This window comes from Malaclemys terrapin, chromosome 8 (assembly GCF_027887155.1).
Source record: "Malaclemys terrapin pileata isolate rMalTer1 chromosome 8, rMalTer1.hap1, whole genome shotgun sequence".
In the NCBI taxonomy this organism is placed as follows: domain Eukaryota; kingdom Metazoa; phylum Chordata; order Testudines; family Emydidae; genus Malaclemys; species Malaclemys terrapin.
Window position 1 is genome coordinate 44,924,570 of NC_071512.1, and position 12,372 is coordinate 44,936,941.

At 45.5% G+C, this 12,372-nt stretch overlaps 1 protein-coding gene across 1 annotated transcript in view; it reads left to right on the top strand.

The window, feature by feature from the left end:
• The window catches only part of NOTCH2 (notch receptor 2), a 154,711-nt gene that overhangs the window by 125,449 nt on the left and 16,890 nt on the right, over positions 1-12,372 (top strand). Inside the window, exons 19-23 of the mRNA XM_054036931.1 lie at positions 187-340; positions 2,217-2,401; positions 4,717-4,849; positions 10,521-10,766; positions 11,506-11,618. Coding sequence (XP_053892906.1) covers positions 187-340; positions 2,217-2,401; positions 4,717-4,849; positions 10,521-10,766; positions 11,506-11,618 — 831 coding nt within the window. The remainder of the gene's footprint in view (positions 1-186; positions 341-2,216; positions 2,402-4,716; positions 4,850-10,520; positions 10,767-11,505; positions 11,619-12,372) is intronic.

Genomic DNA, 12,372 nt, shown 5'->3' on the forward strand with positions numbered 1-12,372 from the left:
GCATAGAGGGGCAAAGGTGAAAAACTGACATTGCATGCGCTGTTTGGATTCAGGGACTTAGAGACAGGTCCTATCAAGGAGTTGGCTGGCTAGCTGGCTGGGGAATTTCCTTTTGCAGTGCCTTCTCCAACCTACTGCTTTGAATACTGTTTTTCTACTTCTCAGTTGTTTGATCTGTTTTTTCAGACACTCATGGATCTGTGCAGCAAGTCTCCCTGTAAGAACAAAGGCACGTGCGTCCAGAGGAAAACCCAGTCTCAATGCATCTGTCCACCTGGTTGGACTGGCGCCTATTGTGACGTGCCCAACGTCTCCTGTCAGGTGGCTGCTTCACAGAGGGGTAAGTAGTGCTCTTCTGTGCTTGTAGCAAACAGTAGTTCTCAAAGTATTGTCATTGCGGATCTCCCCTCCTGAGATGCATTTGGAATCTGGGAGATGTTTGCCCTTATGGGGCCACAGAGAAGCAGTATTAAGCTGTGGAAGGCTTAGGTGAGGTTTTAAAAGGAGATATGGCCCCCAGACACTCTCTGTACCTTCCACCCATTGAAGCATTAAGTCCAAACTCCCTCTGATTCCTTCAGTTTGTTTATTGAACACTTTTCTTCTCCCTAGTTAGGGACTAGTTCTCAGGGAAAGCTAGCAACAGCTCACACTCCCCTAAGTCTGTGTTCATAGAATCATAGAATATTAGGGTTAGAAGAGACCTCAGGAGGTCATCTAGTCCAATCCCCTGCTCAAAGCAGGACCAACTAAATCATCCCAGCTAGGGCTTTGTCAAGCCAGGCCTTAAAAACCTCTACGGATGGAGATTCCACCACCTTCCTAGGTAACCGTTCCAGTGCTTCACCACCCTCCTAGTGAAATAGTGTTTCCTAATATCAAACCTAGACCTCCCCCACTGCAACTTGAGACCATTGCTCCTTGTTCTGTCATCTGACACCACCAAGAATAGCCGAGCTTCATCCTCTTCGGAACCCCCCTTCAGGTAGTTGAAGGCTGCTATCAAATCCCCGCTCACTCTTCTCTTCTGCAGACTAAATAACCCCTGTTCCATCAGCCTCTCCTCATAAGTCATGTGCCTCAGCCCCCTACCCATTTGTATTGCCCTCCGCTGGACTCTCTCCAATTTGTCCATATCCCTTCTGTAGTGGGGGAACCAAAACTGGACTCGGTACTCCAGGTGTGGCCTCACCAGTGCCAAATAGAGGGGAATAATCACTTCCCTCAATCTGCTGGCAAAGCTCCTACTAATACAGCCCAATATACCGTTGGCCTTCTTGGCAACAAGGGCACACTGCTGACTCATATCCAGCTTCTTGTCCACTATAATCCCCAGGTCCTTTTCTGCAGAACTGCTGCTTAGCCAGTCGGTCCCCAGCCTGTAGCGATGCATGGGATTCTTCCTTCCTAAGTGCAAGACTCTGCACTTGTCCTTGTTGAACCTCATCAGATTTCTTTTTTTCAGTGTTCAGGGTTTCAGTAATCTCTGTTCCATAAGGGCTGCCCCTTTGAAAATGCTGTTGGACTAATTTGTTTTTATGCCCTTCTGGTGAATCCCCAAAAGACCAAGTTGAAACCCTGCCCTCCTTGTAGGTGAAAGAGGTCTGTTACACAACTGATGCCTTAAATATGTGGTTGAGGGATATTGGTCAGTAGTTGCTTCATCTGCCTACAACTTTTGGGCCCGTACTCCATTACCGAATTCAAATAACGCAGATGGAAAAAACCTGATGCTAATGGAATGTGCTGCAGAGTCTTCCTAGAAGAGTCATCTTGGAACAAATCCAATTCTGTTTCCAAGAATGTCTGGAAGAGGTATTCTCAATACAAGGGGTGAAAAGGGCTTCTCCGGCAGGTGATGAGGATGGGGTGGAAACCAGTCTTTGCACACTTCGTTTTATGTACATTTTAGACGCAGAGACTCACCAAGTGGCAAAATATCTAGTGATATGAATAAAAGTATCCAAGCTGGCACTGCCAGTCATTGTCTGCCATGGGGCTAGTGGCAGTGGCCTGTCCAGAATCTGGGTGATTCTTTGTCAGGGTGAACAGTCTTGTTTTAAAGAATAGTTCCTAGGGTAGAAGTTTTGTGTGGGTTGGGTCTAGCCGTAAGTATTCCCAGGTGAACTCGTGACTATGAGGGCAGTTGGGAGCATTTTCTCCGAAATGTTGCTTTGAGATGGCTGCTTACTTTGCTTAATTAATTTTTATTGTAGGAGTCCACGTAGACCAATTGTGTCAGCATTCTGGCATTTGCTTTGATGTGGGAAACAGTCATCGCTGCCGATGCCACATGGGCTACACTGGCAGCTACTGTGAAGAGCAGTTGGACGAATGCACCTCCAATCCATGCCGGAACGGTGCCACCTGCCATGACTATCTCAGGGGATATCAGTGTGAGGTAAAGCTGGATGATACATAAGGGACAAAAGGAAGATGCTTAGCTCTTACTGACCTCCATTTTCATTGTACAAATCTTCACTCAAATCCTATCATTTTTACTGTGATCTGTTTCCCATAATGGTTACCAGGTCCTTTGCAAGTATATCTGATCATTTCCCAAACAACACTGAGACCTGGGGCATGTCTACACTTGCCGTTTAAAGCAGAAAAAGTCCCTTTTTTGCTCAAAAACCATGGGAGCATCTACACTTGCCAATGACTTTTTGCAGCGAAACTCAGAAGTTTCACTGCAAAAAGAAAACCACCTCCACGAGAGGCATACAGCTCTTATCAGTAATGCTTTTGTGGTGATATGCAAGTGAAGACACATTCTTCCTGTTTACACAGCTTTTAGCCTCCAGAGGATGTCCCACAGTGCCTAGGCGACCACTCTAGCCAGCAGCTCTGCTGCCAGGTAAACAGACATCCACCCCTCCCCCTGTAAAGCCCCGGGAACTTTGAAACTCTGTTTTCTGTTTTCTTGGCAAGTGCTCACGTATCTGGCCAGGTGACAATGCCTGCTCCACCGAGCAAGTGATCCCCTGCATGGAGCAATGCTGAGCTACTGGAGCTTATCAGTATTTGGGGAGGAGGAGGCTGTGCAGGGACCCAGGATGCCCGTGATCACCCCCCATCCCCCTTCCCACAAGACCCATCATCAAACTGGAGAGAGCTGCACTGTGGGATAGCTGCCCTAGAGCGCTGCTCTCATCTGTGATGAAAGTGCTGCTAACGTAAACACTCTCTGACCCCTGAGGAATTAAGTGAATACACAAACCAGCCCTTTACTTTCACCGATTCCCTATCACCGGTGAAACTTACGGTGCAAAAACTTTGCAAGTGTAGACATACCCTTACTCAAGTTGTGTTTGGTATGCACAAGACGTACCCAAGACAATTAGTGTACCTGAACTGTAAACAAAGAGTGACAATTAAAGAGCAATGTGTGTCCCCTCGTAGGGTAGAGCAGTCGTTCTCAAACTTTTGTGCTGGTGACTCCTTTCACATAGCAAGCCTCTGAGTGCAACCCCCCTATAAATTTAAAAACACTTTTTTAAATATATTTAACACCATTATAAATGTGGAGGCTGACCGTGACACCTCCCCCCATATAATAACCTCGTGACCCCCTGAGGGGTCCCGACCTTCAGGTTGAGAACCCCTGGGGTAGAGGAAGGTGTTGGGTCCTTTCTCCTTCTAGAGGAGAATAAGTGCCATGTTAATGACATTTTCCAATTATATTTAATGAGAAGAGTTCTATGTACCAGTTAGTCATAGTCCAAAGAGCTCTAAAGCTATTAGAAATGTGGTCAAACAGCAAAACAAGGTTTCATGTGGCGAAAAACGCAGCTAATACACCTGAAAATAAGTTGAAACTTGGATACTGGCAAGGAGGGAGGCAGCACTCCAGAAGGACCTTCCGGCTGATAGTGGACAGTATTCCGCATAAGGTGATACGGTAGCTAGTTACTAAAATGTTATGCCCCCAGGGGGATGGATTTCTTCACCTCTCCCATCCCTGACTTCTGTGATTACATGAAAATAAACTAGAACATATTACAAAATTTCCTATACTCATCTTGCTAGGGAAGTGGGGTCCACTGGCCTCCCAGGTTGGGAAGTGCCTCCAAGTCCTCTCCCTGATCCCTATGGCTGATGTACAGGGCTGTGTGGATTGACTCCAAAGGTTATTGTGGCCAACCCTCATTCCCAGGCCCTTGAGAATGGTGGTACATGCAGGATCTTGGAGGCACATTTCCTGTGGGGGTTGCATTTACATAACACTTAAAACACAAGTCAACTTCTACAGCAGCTGAATCTAATCAGGAGTTCCATGGGTGTCATGTGAGATTCTACTATGCAATGTAGTTGTAGCCGTGTCAGTCCCTGGATATTAGAGAGACATGGTGTGGGAGATAATCTTTTATTGGACCTGAAGAAGAGCTCTTGAAAGCTTCTCTCTCTCACCAACGGAAGCTCTTCCAATAAAAGATCTCACCCAACTTGTCTCTCTCATGTGCATCCTGTAAGCTGTCCACCGGAACAAGATCGTTCGCCTTCAGACATTCAATAGTTCCTTGGTCACATTCTGTGCTTGGTTACCTATGCTGTCCCATTGAAATTACTGATGTTGCACAGCAACAAATGAGGGCAGCATTTGGCCCGCAGAGTATTTTGTCCTGTTTTAGCCTAGGGTGTGTCAGTCTCAGAGTATGCTACTGTGTTCATGCTAAGTGAAGATTATTTACACTTGTTTGGTTTTTATACTGATAGTGTGTGCCAGGGTACCAAGGAGTCAACTGTGAATACGAAATGGATGAGTGCCAGTTCCAGCCCTGCCAGAATGGAGGAACCTGCATTGATCTTGTCAATCATTTCATGTGCTCCTGTCCACCAGGAACTCGGGGTAGGAAACTCAGCAATTATGTAAAAACTACAAGAGGCACTTTCTGTTTTGGTGGACTGGCTTTAATGCCATAGAGTTCCCAGGGCTTATTGTACTTCCTCATGAAGAGGGCTGTTGAGTCAAGCACTCTGAGTGCCTGAGAGAAACAAATATCTTCCGTTACCTTTAAAAAAGGAACTGGATAAATTATAACATCAGGAATTACTTTAGCCAGGATGGTATTAGCTGTGTAAAAAGTGTGTTTAGTGCTTGCATAACTCCAGTGTCCTTTGTTCTTCAAGTTCTTAAGATTTCAGTCTCCACTTAACCTCAGTCACGGAATCCTTTTGTGGGAAGGAAGTTTGAACAAATCTGGTCTAACCTGTTCCACGGCAGCTAAACTGATTTTGATTACCCCATAGTCATCTAACAGTTGGCAAGCTTGTATATTTCAATGATGGTGATTCCATAACCTCCTTTGATAGCGTGTTTGATATAACGTTTGCTCAATTTAACCTCCATTTTCCCTGCTGTACATTAAGCTATTACTGTTGGTTTTGCCATAGTAGATATAGAGAAAGGTGTTATAAAGTGCACATGGGATCAAATGTTTTCACTAGTCAGCAAATACTTATCTCCCCTTAGTCATTTTCCAAATGAAACATGCCTACTTCGTTCAGCTTTTCTGCATAGATTTTGTTTCCCAAACCAGTTATAAACTTTTTATCTTCCTCTGAATCTTCTTCAGTTTCTTTTCTGAAATGTGACGCCCTCACTGGAGCACAGTTAGAATCATAGAATATCAGGGTTGGAAGGGACCTCAAAAGGTCATCTAATCTAACCCCCTGCTCAAAGCAGGACCAATTCCCAACTAAATCATCCCAGCCAGGGCTTTGTCAAGCCGGGCCTTAAATCCTCCAAGGAAGGAGACTCCACCACCTCCCTAGGTAACGCATTCCAGTGCTTCACCACCCTCCTAGTGAAATAGTGTTTCCTAATATCCAACCTGGACCTCCCCAACTGCAACTTGAGACCATTGCTCCTTGTTCTGTCAGGATCTCCAGGTAAGGCCAAATTTGTGCCAGGTAGAGCTGAATAGATGGCTCAGATGGATGCCAGCTGTTTTCAAGCCTTGCTTTTTGGGCATGGTGTGTCTGAGTTCATATACATTCTCTTGGAGTTCTTTAACTTGCAAGTGCTGCTGAGTTGCTAATCCTGAGGAAAATGTCCAAAGAAAAATGAGTTTTGAGTTCAAAGGAATGAAGAAACTGATAAATGAGTGTCCTAGAGCAGGGGTGGGCAAACCATGGCCCAAGGGCCGGATCCGGTCCATCAGGTCTTTGGATCTGGCCTGTGGGATTGCCACCCTTGTGGCCGTACCGCTCCTGGAAGCGGCCGGCACCATGTTCTTGCGGCCCCTGGGGGAGAAGGAAGGGGCAGAGGGCTCCGAGCGCTGCCCTCGCCTGCAGGCACAGCCCCCCGCAGCCCTCATTGGGGAACCGTGGCCAATGGGAGCTTCGGGGGAGGTACCTGCTGGCAAAGGCAGCACACAGAACCCTTTGCACCCTCCTCCCTCCCCCCAGGGGCCTCAGGGACGTGGTACCGGGTGCTTCCTGGAGCCGCTCAAGGTAAGCGGTGCCAGGCTGGACCCTGCACCCCTCCCCCCAACCCCCTGCCCTGAGCCCCCTGCCGCACCCTGCACCCCAACCTCTTGCCTTGAGCCCCTTCCTGCACACCACACCCCCTCCCACACCCCACACTCCCTCCCACAACCCAACCCCCAGCCCTACATTCATGGCCCTGCATGCAATATCCCCACTCAGATGTGGTCTTTGGGCCAAAAAGTTTGCCCACCCCGGTCCTAGAGGCAGAAAATTTGATTAAAATCTTGCATCCTAGAGGCAGAAAATTTAACTGAGCCACTAGGTAGATAAGTTCTGTGTAAATTAGACCCCAAAGAGCTGTATTATCTCTAAATAAAAAAAATAGTGTTTGAGATCCTTGATGAAGATAGCTGTTGCCATGCACATATTGGGAGTGGCCAAACAAAAGGAGCTGGCAACTTCTGGCATTGTCTGTTCAACTGGCAAGACTATTTTCCAATTGGTCACTTATTCATAACCCAGTGTGTCTGAGTCTTGACCATTCGCAAACTGTGCTCATGTATTTTGGTTGGAGATCAAAATCTGCTGAGTTTCCAATGCATCCATACTTATAAGGTCTAAACTAGGAACTTACATTGGAATAGCAGTGTCTCTCAGGGGTGTGAAAAATCCACCCCCTTGAGAGACAGCTATACTGATCTTACACCCGGTGTAGACAGCGCTAGGTCAATGGAAGATTTCTTTCGATGGGAGAAGCCCTCCCGTTAGGATAGGTAGTGTCTCCACTGAAGCGCTACAGCTGCTACGTTATAGTGTTTTAAGTGTAAACATGCCCTAAGAAAACAATGAGTGACATAATATGGCTCTTGTGACTTTTTACATTAGACAGTTTACATTATACTCTTGATTGCTGCATTTGTAATCATTATATAGTGGTTTTACTGCTAATTGAAATAAAATATTGAAAAATAAGTTTTGGCTTATTAGAAGAGTCTGAAACCAAAAGAAAACTAAAATGCATATGTGCACACAAAACCCAATATTTAAATTAGATATCACATGCAACAACATATGGCTTAGTTTTATCCATATGTATTATATGGACATATTATGCTGTCTTCCCACTGACTATCTTATCTTATCACCCCCCTGCTGACGCCCCAAACAGCCTCTGTCACTCCCCCTATCCTTTTCTGTGGCACAGTCTGCCTCCATACTTTCGTAGATAACCAGAATTTATAAAATTGAAGCTCTACTTTACCTACAAATGCCACAATTTCATATCTTGGAAGTTTACTTTGGTATGTTTGCCTAGAAATCGTTCAATTTAAATGTTATAGTACCCTCTCTGGAAACAAATAATTCAATAGCAAATTAAGGGCCCAGTGCAGCAGTGCACTCTGGCTTCTTTGTGCTGTTCTGATAAGTCAGATTTGCAGCTGTTTTTTGTTATCTGACCAATACACTTCAGCTACTTTGCACTGCTCCAAAGCAGCTCAAATCAGCGGCTGTAACTAAATCTATCCCCAAAAGTTAAATGGAAAAAACATAAGGTTGCTACTACTGAACCCATTAAAGATTACATGGTAGAATTCTCTCTCTCTCTCTTTTTTTTTTTTTTTTTTTTTTTTTTTTTTTTTGTCTTCATATATTAAACTTCCCTAAAGGAAATTCTTAAACAAAATTGCATTACTGTAGGGTTAAGGTTTAACAACATACTACTTCCATTCTGTCTTCTTGTTTGTCACCTGTTTTTCAAAACATAGCTTTCAATACAAGCTTGCATTTTAGAGCCAATGAGAGCAGACATTTCTTGCCCTGTTAACTTTTTCTCCTCTGAAGGTTATGCAGCACTAAGTACACTGCTGAAGAGCTAGGGAGGAAAGAATTATTGTGGATTCTGTTTGTTCGTGTTCCTATCACAGTTTCTTTCACCTAGGGCCTTTGGCTTCCTTCATAACCACTGTTTGTTCTCTCATTCTTTTGTGCCTCTTGCAACAGGCAGGGCCGGCTCTAGGCACCAGCAAAGCAAGCAGTTGCTTGGGGAGGCAAATTTGCAGGGGCGCACGAATCTGGCCTGGGAGCTGAGAACCAACAGGGGGCCCTGGGAGCTGTAGTTCCTTGGTTAGCTCCCTGCCTATAGAGCCGGCCCTGGAGCAGGGAAAGAACTACATTTCCCAGCATTCCCTCGGCCGCAATTAACAGGAAAGGGAGGGGGAAGGAGCGTGGAACTGAAACCTCATGCTGCAGCTTGCTGTGAATGGTAGGAACAGAGCCAGCTCTAGGTTTTTTGTTGGCCCCACCCCAGCCCTGGGCTCCCCCTCACACCCCCGTGTTGCCCCAGCTCTGGACTCTCCCCCGCTCACACCCCCTGCTGCCCCAGCCCTGGGCTCTCCCCCCACCCGCACCTCCTGCCGCCCCAGCCCTGGGCTCTCCCCCCCCGTACCCACACCCCCTGTCACCCCAGCTCTGGCCCCCACTTACACCCTCCTGCCGCCCCAGCCCTGGGCTCTCCCCCAAAGAAAGAATTGGGTGGACTAAATGAACAGTGCACCTCTCTATCTGAAGCCTAGCAAGGGAGATCCCACTAGAATTTAAAATGAAAAGTAAGCAAGGGGAGGCTCTACTAGGACCTGGGCAGCTTTAGATACAGTACCAGACACATAGGAGGATTTATACTTCTGAGCCATGGAAAAAGAAATTGACTTTTCTTTTCCAGATTTAGCTAATATTCAGAAAGAGAATCTAGCACCTGCCTTCTAGATTTGAACACCCTCAAAATTCAGGAGTACTCAAGCTCAATTTGGGCAGCTGTTACTTCATTTCTCCCAAATCAAATATACTGGTCCACTGTAACTTGCTGTAGAAAAAGTAGAATAAATTGAGCAAGCAATGCTTCGCAGTGGTTATTAGGACTGGAATTGCTATTTTCAACAGCCATTGCTTTTTTTTTAATTTTTTTTTAAGTTTTATTTGTTTAAAAGGAAGACAGTGATATTGCATTGGCAAATTCCCCATAGAAACAAAGAATGGAACAAAAGAATAATAAAGGCACCTCAGCTTTTCCTGATTTATGTAGGACAGTCTTATAATATGCATCCAGATATCCTTCAATCACACAAGCTAAAAATTGTTCCACTTTACTGCAGTTCTGTAACTATATGGGAACCAGTCCTGTCTGTGTTCTGTGCACATCCAAAATTCCTGCTGAATGATCCACCCTGGGAGCGAGTTACCAGTGACCCAGGGCTGGGCCGGCAGGATGGTGCAGTTGGGGAGGTGGGTGGGGGGAGAAGAGAGAGAGCCCAGGGCTGGGGCAGCAAAAAACCTAGAGCCGGCCCTGGCAACAGGTACGAATACATCGTGTCAAACCAGAATTGGAGTATTCTGTGTAAAGAATGAGGAAAATATGATTCAACTGGATCAGTTATGGGTTGGTTCTTCAGCTGGATCCTATATCTTATTATCTGAGGCAGAACCAGTGATGGATTTAGGACACTTTCCCTACAGTTTCTGACCGAAGAATAGGTTAAACAGAACAAGCTGCCAAGGGGAACTTGTGGAACTACCATCCCTAGCAATGTCCAAAGCTTGTCCTAGATGCCCAGCAGTGGTGCCCTGCCAGTCGTGAGCCTGTATTCTACCCACAGACACTTCTGTCAACTTGTTCCATTGCTGATTATTTGAAGTATGTTGATCCAAACTCTTGTCATTAGGTTTCAGGGTTACCACCAAACTAAATTAAAATTGCTGTTTGTAGCCTTTCAAGTGACAATGCAGAACTGTCTGGCAGTGTTCAGCAAACAATCGCTCCGAGAGATAATTCCTATATATATATATATATATACCATAAATTAAACAAAAATGAAAACCACTGGAAATGCTCAAATGAAGTACCACTGAGACCAGGCTCAATCTAACCCACACGTTCATTGGGGATAATCTGAGGCTGAAGTAAATGAATTGGGCAGGGATCCTAACCCGGATGAGCCTGGATTAAATGGAAGGTCGACTTTGGTAACTTGATGAACTATAAGAAATGAGGCCGCGACGCCTGAGGCTCTGGTTTCTCTCACTTGTTTTAACAGGCCATCTTTGTGAGGAGAACATTGATGACTGTGCTTCAGATCTGGGAGGACCCCGTTGCTTTAATGGAGGACAGTGCATTGACCAAATTGGGGGCTACAGCTGCCACTGTCTCCCAGGCTTTGCAGGCGAGCGCTGTGAGGGGGATATTAATGAGTGCCTCTCCAACCCTTGTAGCCCTCATGGTAGCCTAGACTGCATTCAGCTGGTCAATGATTATACATGCATCTGTCGCAGTGCCTTCACCGGTGAGTACCTGGAAATGCTATCCCAGTTTCCCATTGACTTGATCAAAACATTATCCTTATTGTCCTGCCCTTCTCTAGGAGTTGTTAGGTTATCCAGTCCATTTCCGTGATAGTTCATGATTGTTCCCCCCCACAGACTTCTGTTGTTTTAACCAGTCTGGTTTTAAGATCTTAGCACAATGGGACTTCCATAAATACCGCTGGAGAGAACTCCACAGCCTGATACACTTCACTGCCAGGAAGTTCTTTCCTGTTATTCATCTCATCTGTCCTAATCTCATATTCCTAGTTTTTCCCAATTCATTACCCTAAATCCTTTTCCTCCTTAATGTTTACAATTATCTGAAGGGTGCACAACTCTCATTTCTACTTCCCTGCACACTTAAGCAAGCCATACATATTTAACTTTCTCCATAAATCGCTCCATCCAAATCCATAATCAATTTTTTTGCCCTTTTCTTAACTGCTGCCAATTCTTTGATACCATTTTGGTAATATGGTCAGAATTGAATGTGGAACATGAGCTATGTTGTACCGCTAGGTACCATCCAAAGGGCGTTCTGCAGCTCCACCCCAGTTGCCAGGGTTCAGGGACACTTAGAGTTACAGAGTGAAGGAGGCTTACAGACTGATGGAGGATCTATTGTCAGTGTCTCTTATTGAAAAATAAAGGGAGCGTTGAGCAGCCATTTGATTTTAACTTTGTGTGCTCTCCTTTCCTTGTGTGTCTGCTTCGTAGGTCGTCACTGTGAGACCCTAACAGATGTGTGTCCCCAGCAGCCTTGTCAGAATGGCGGTACTTGTGTTGTTGCCAGTCATTTGCCTTTTGGGTTCATCTGCCAGTGTCCTCCAGTAAGTGTCATGCCCTTACACTGCATGTTTTAGCCCAGACATCCCCATGTTTTCTGGCTTTATTGTACAATAAGTCCCAGTGGCAGCAGGTAGTAAGCCCCGTCAGTTAGTGTCTGCTCATGAGCAGTGCAGAGATCCTCAAAGCCTCCATCAAACTGCTTATTCTTTGAGTATTGCCGGCACTGATCCCTGCTGTAGAGAAAGTGTGCACCCTCTGAACTTTGTGGGAAGCTGTGTCCATTGGAACTGCACTAGCATCCATGTGCCTCCCACCTGAGCATAGTACAGCCCCACCTACCAGTCAGTTCCTTCTGAATGCCACAGGTGGTAAGCTGAGATTTGCCATTGCCAAGCCTAGCAGTACCCTTCTGAGAAAGTTTCTCTGTCCTAAAGATAGTTTTAGATATTTAGTATTAGGTTTTTTGCTACTCCGTTGAGTACTTGTTTGCACAGAACTCCACTGAGCCCTTTTCATGAATAAAAAACAAAAGAAAATGTGTTCCAGCTTGTGAAAGCCAGGTGCACACACAACTTCATGCAGTGATCAATTCTGGGAAATATCAGCCCCAAAGGTGTGAAAATTCTTGACAATTATCTTGTGAGAAAATAAGATTATGATGGAGATTGTCTTGCAACCTTAACTATAGTGCACACACTTCAATGGTGCACTATGGACTTGTAAGGCAAGGCCAGATAGATAAGCTTCTTGGTGTAGGGACCAGTCCTTGGTGGGCTTTCTGCTCAAAGTCCTGTA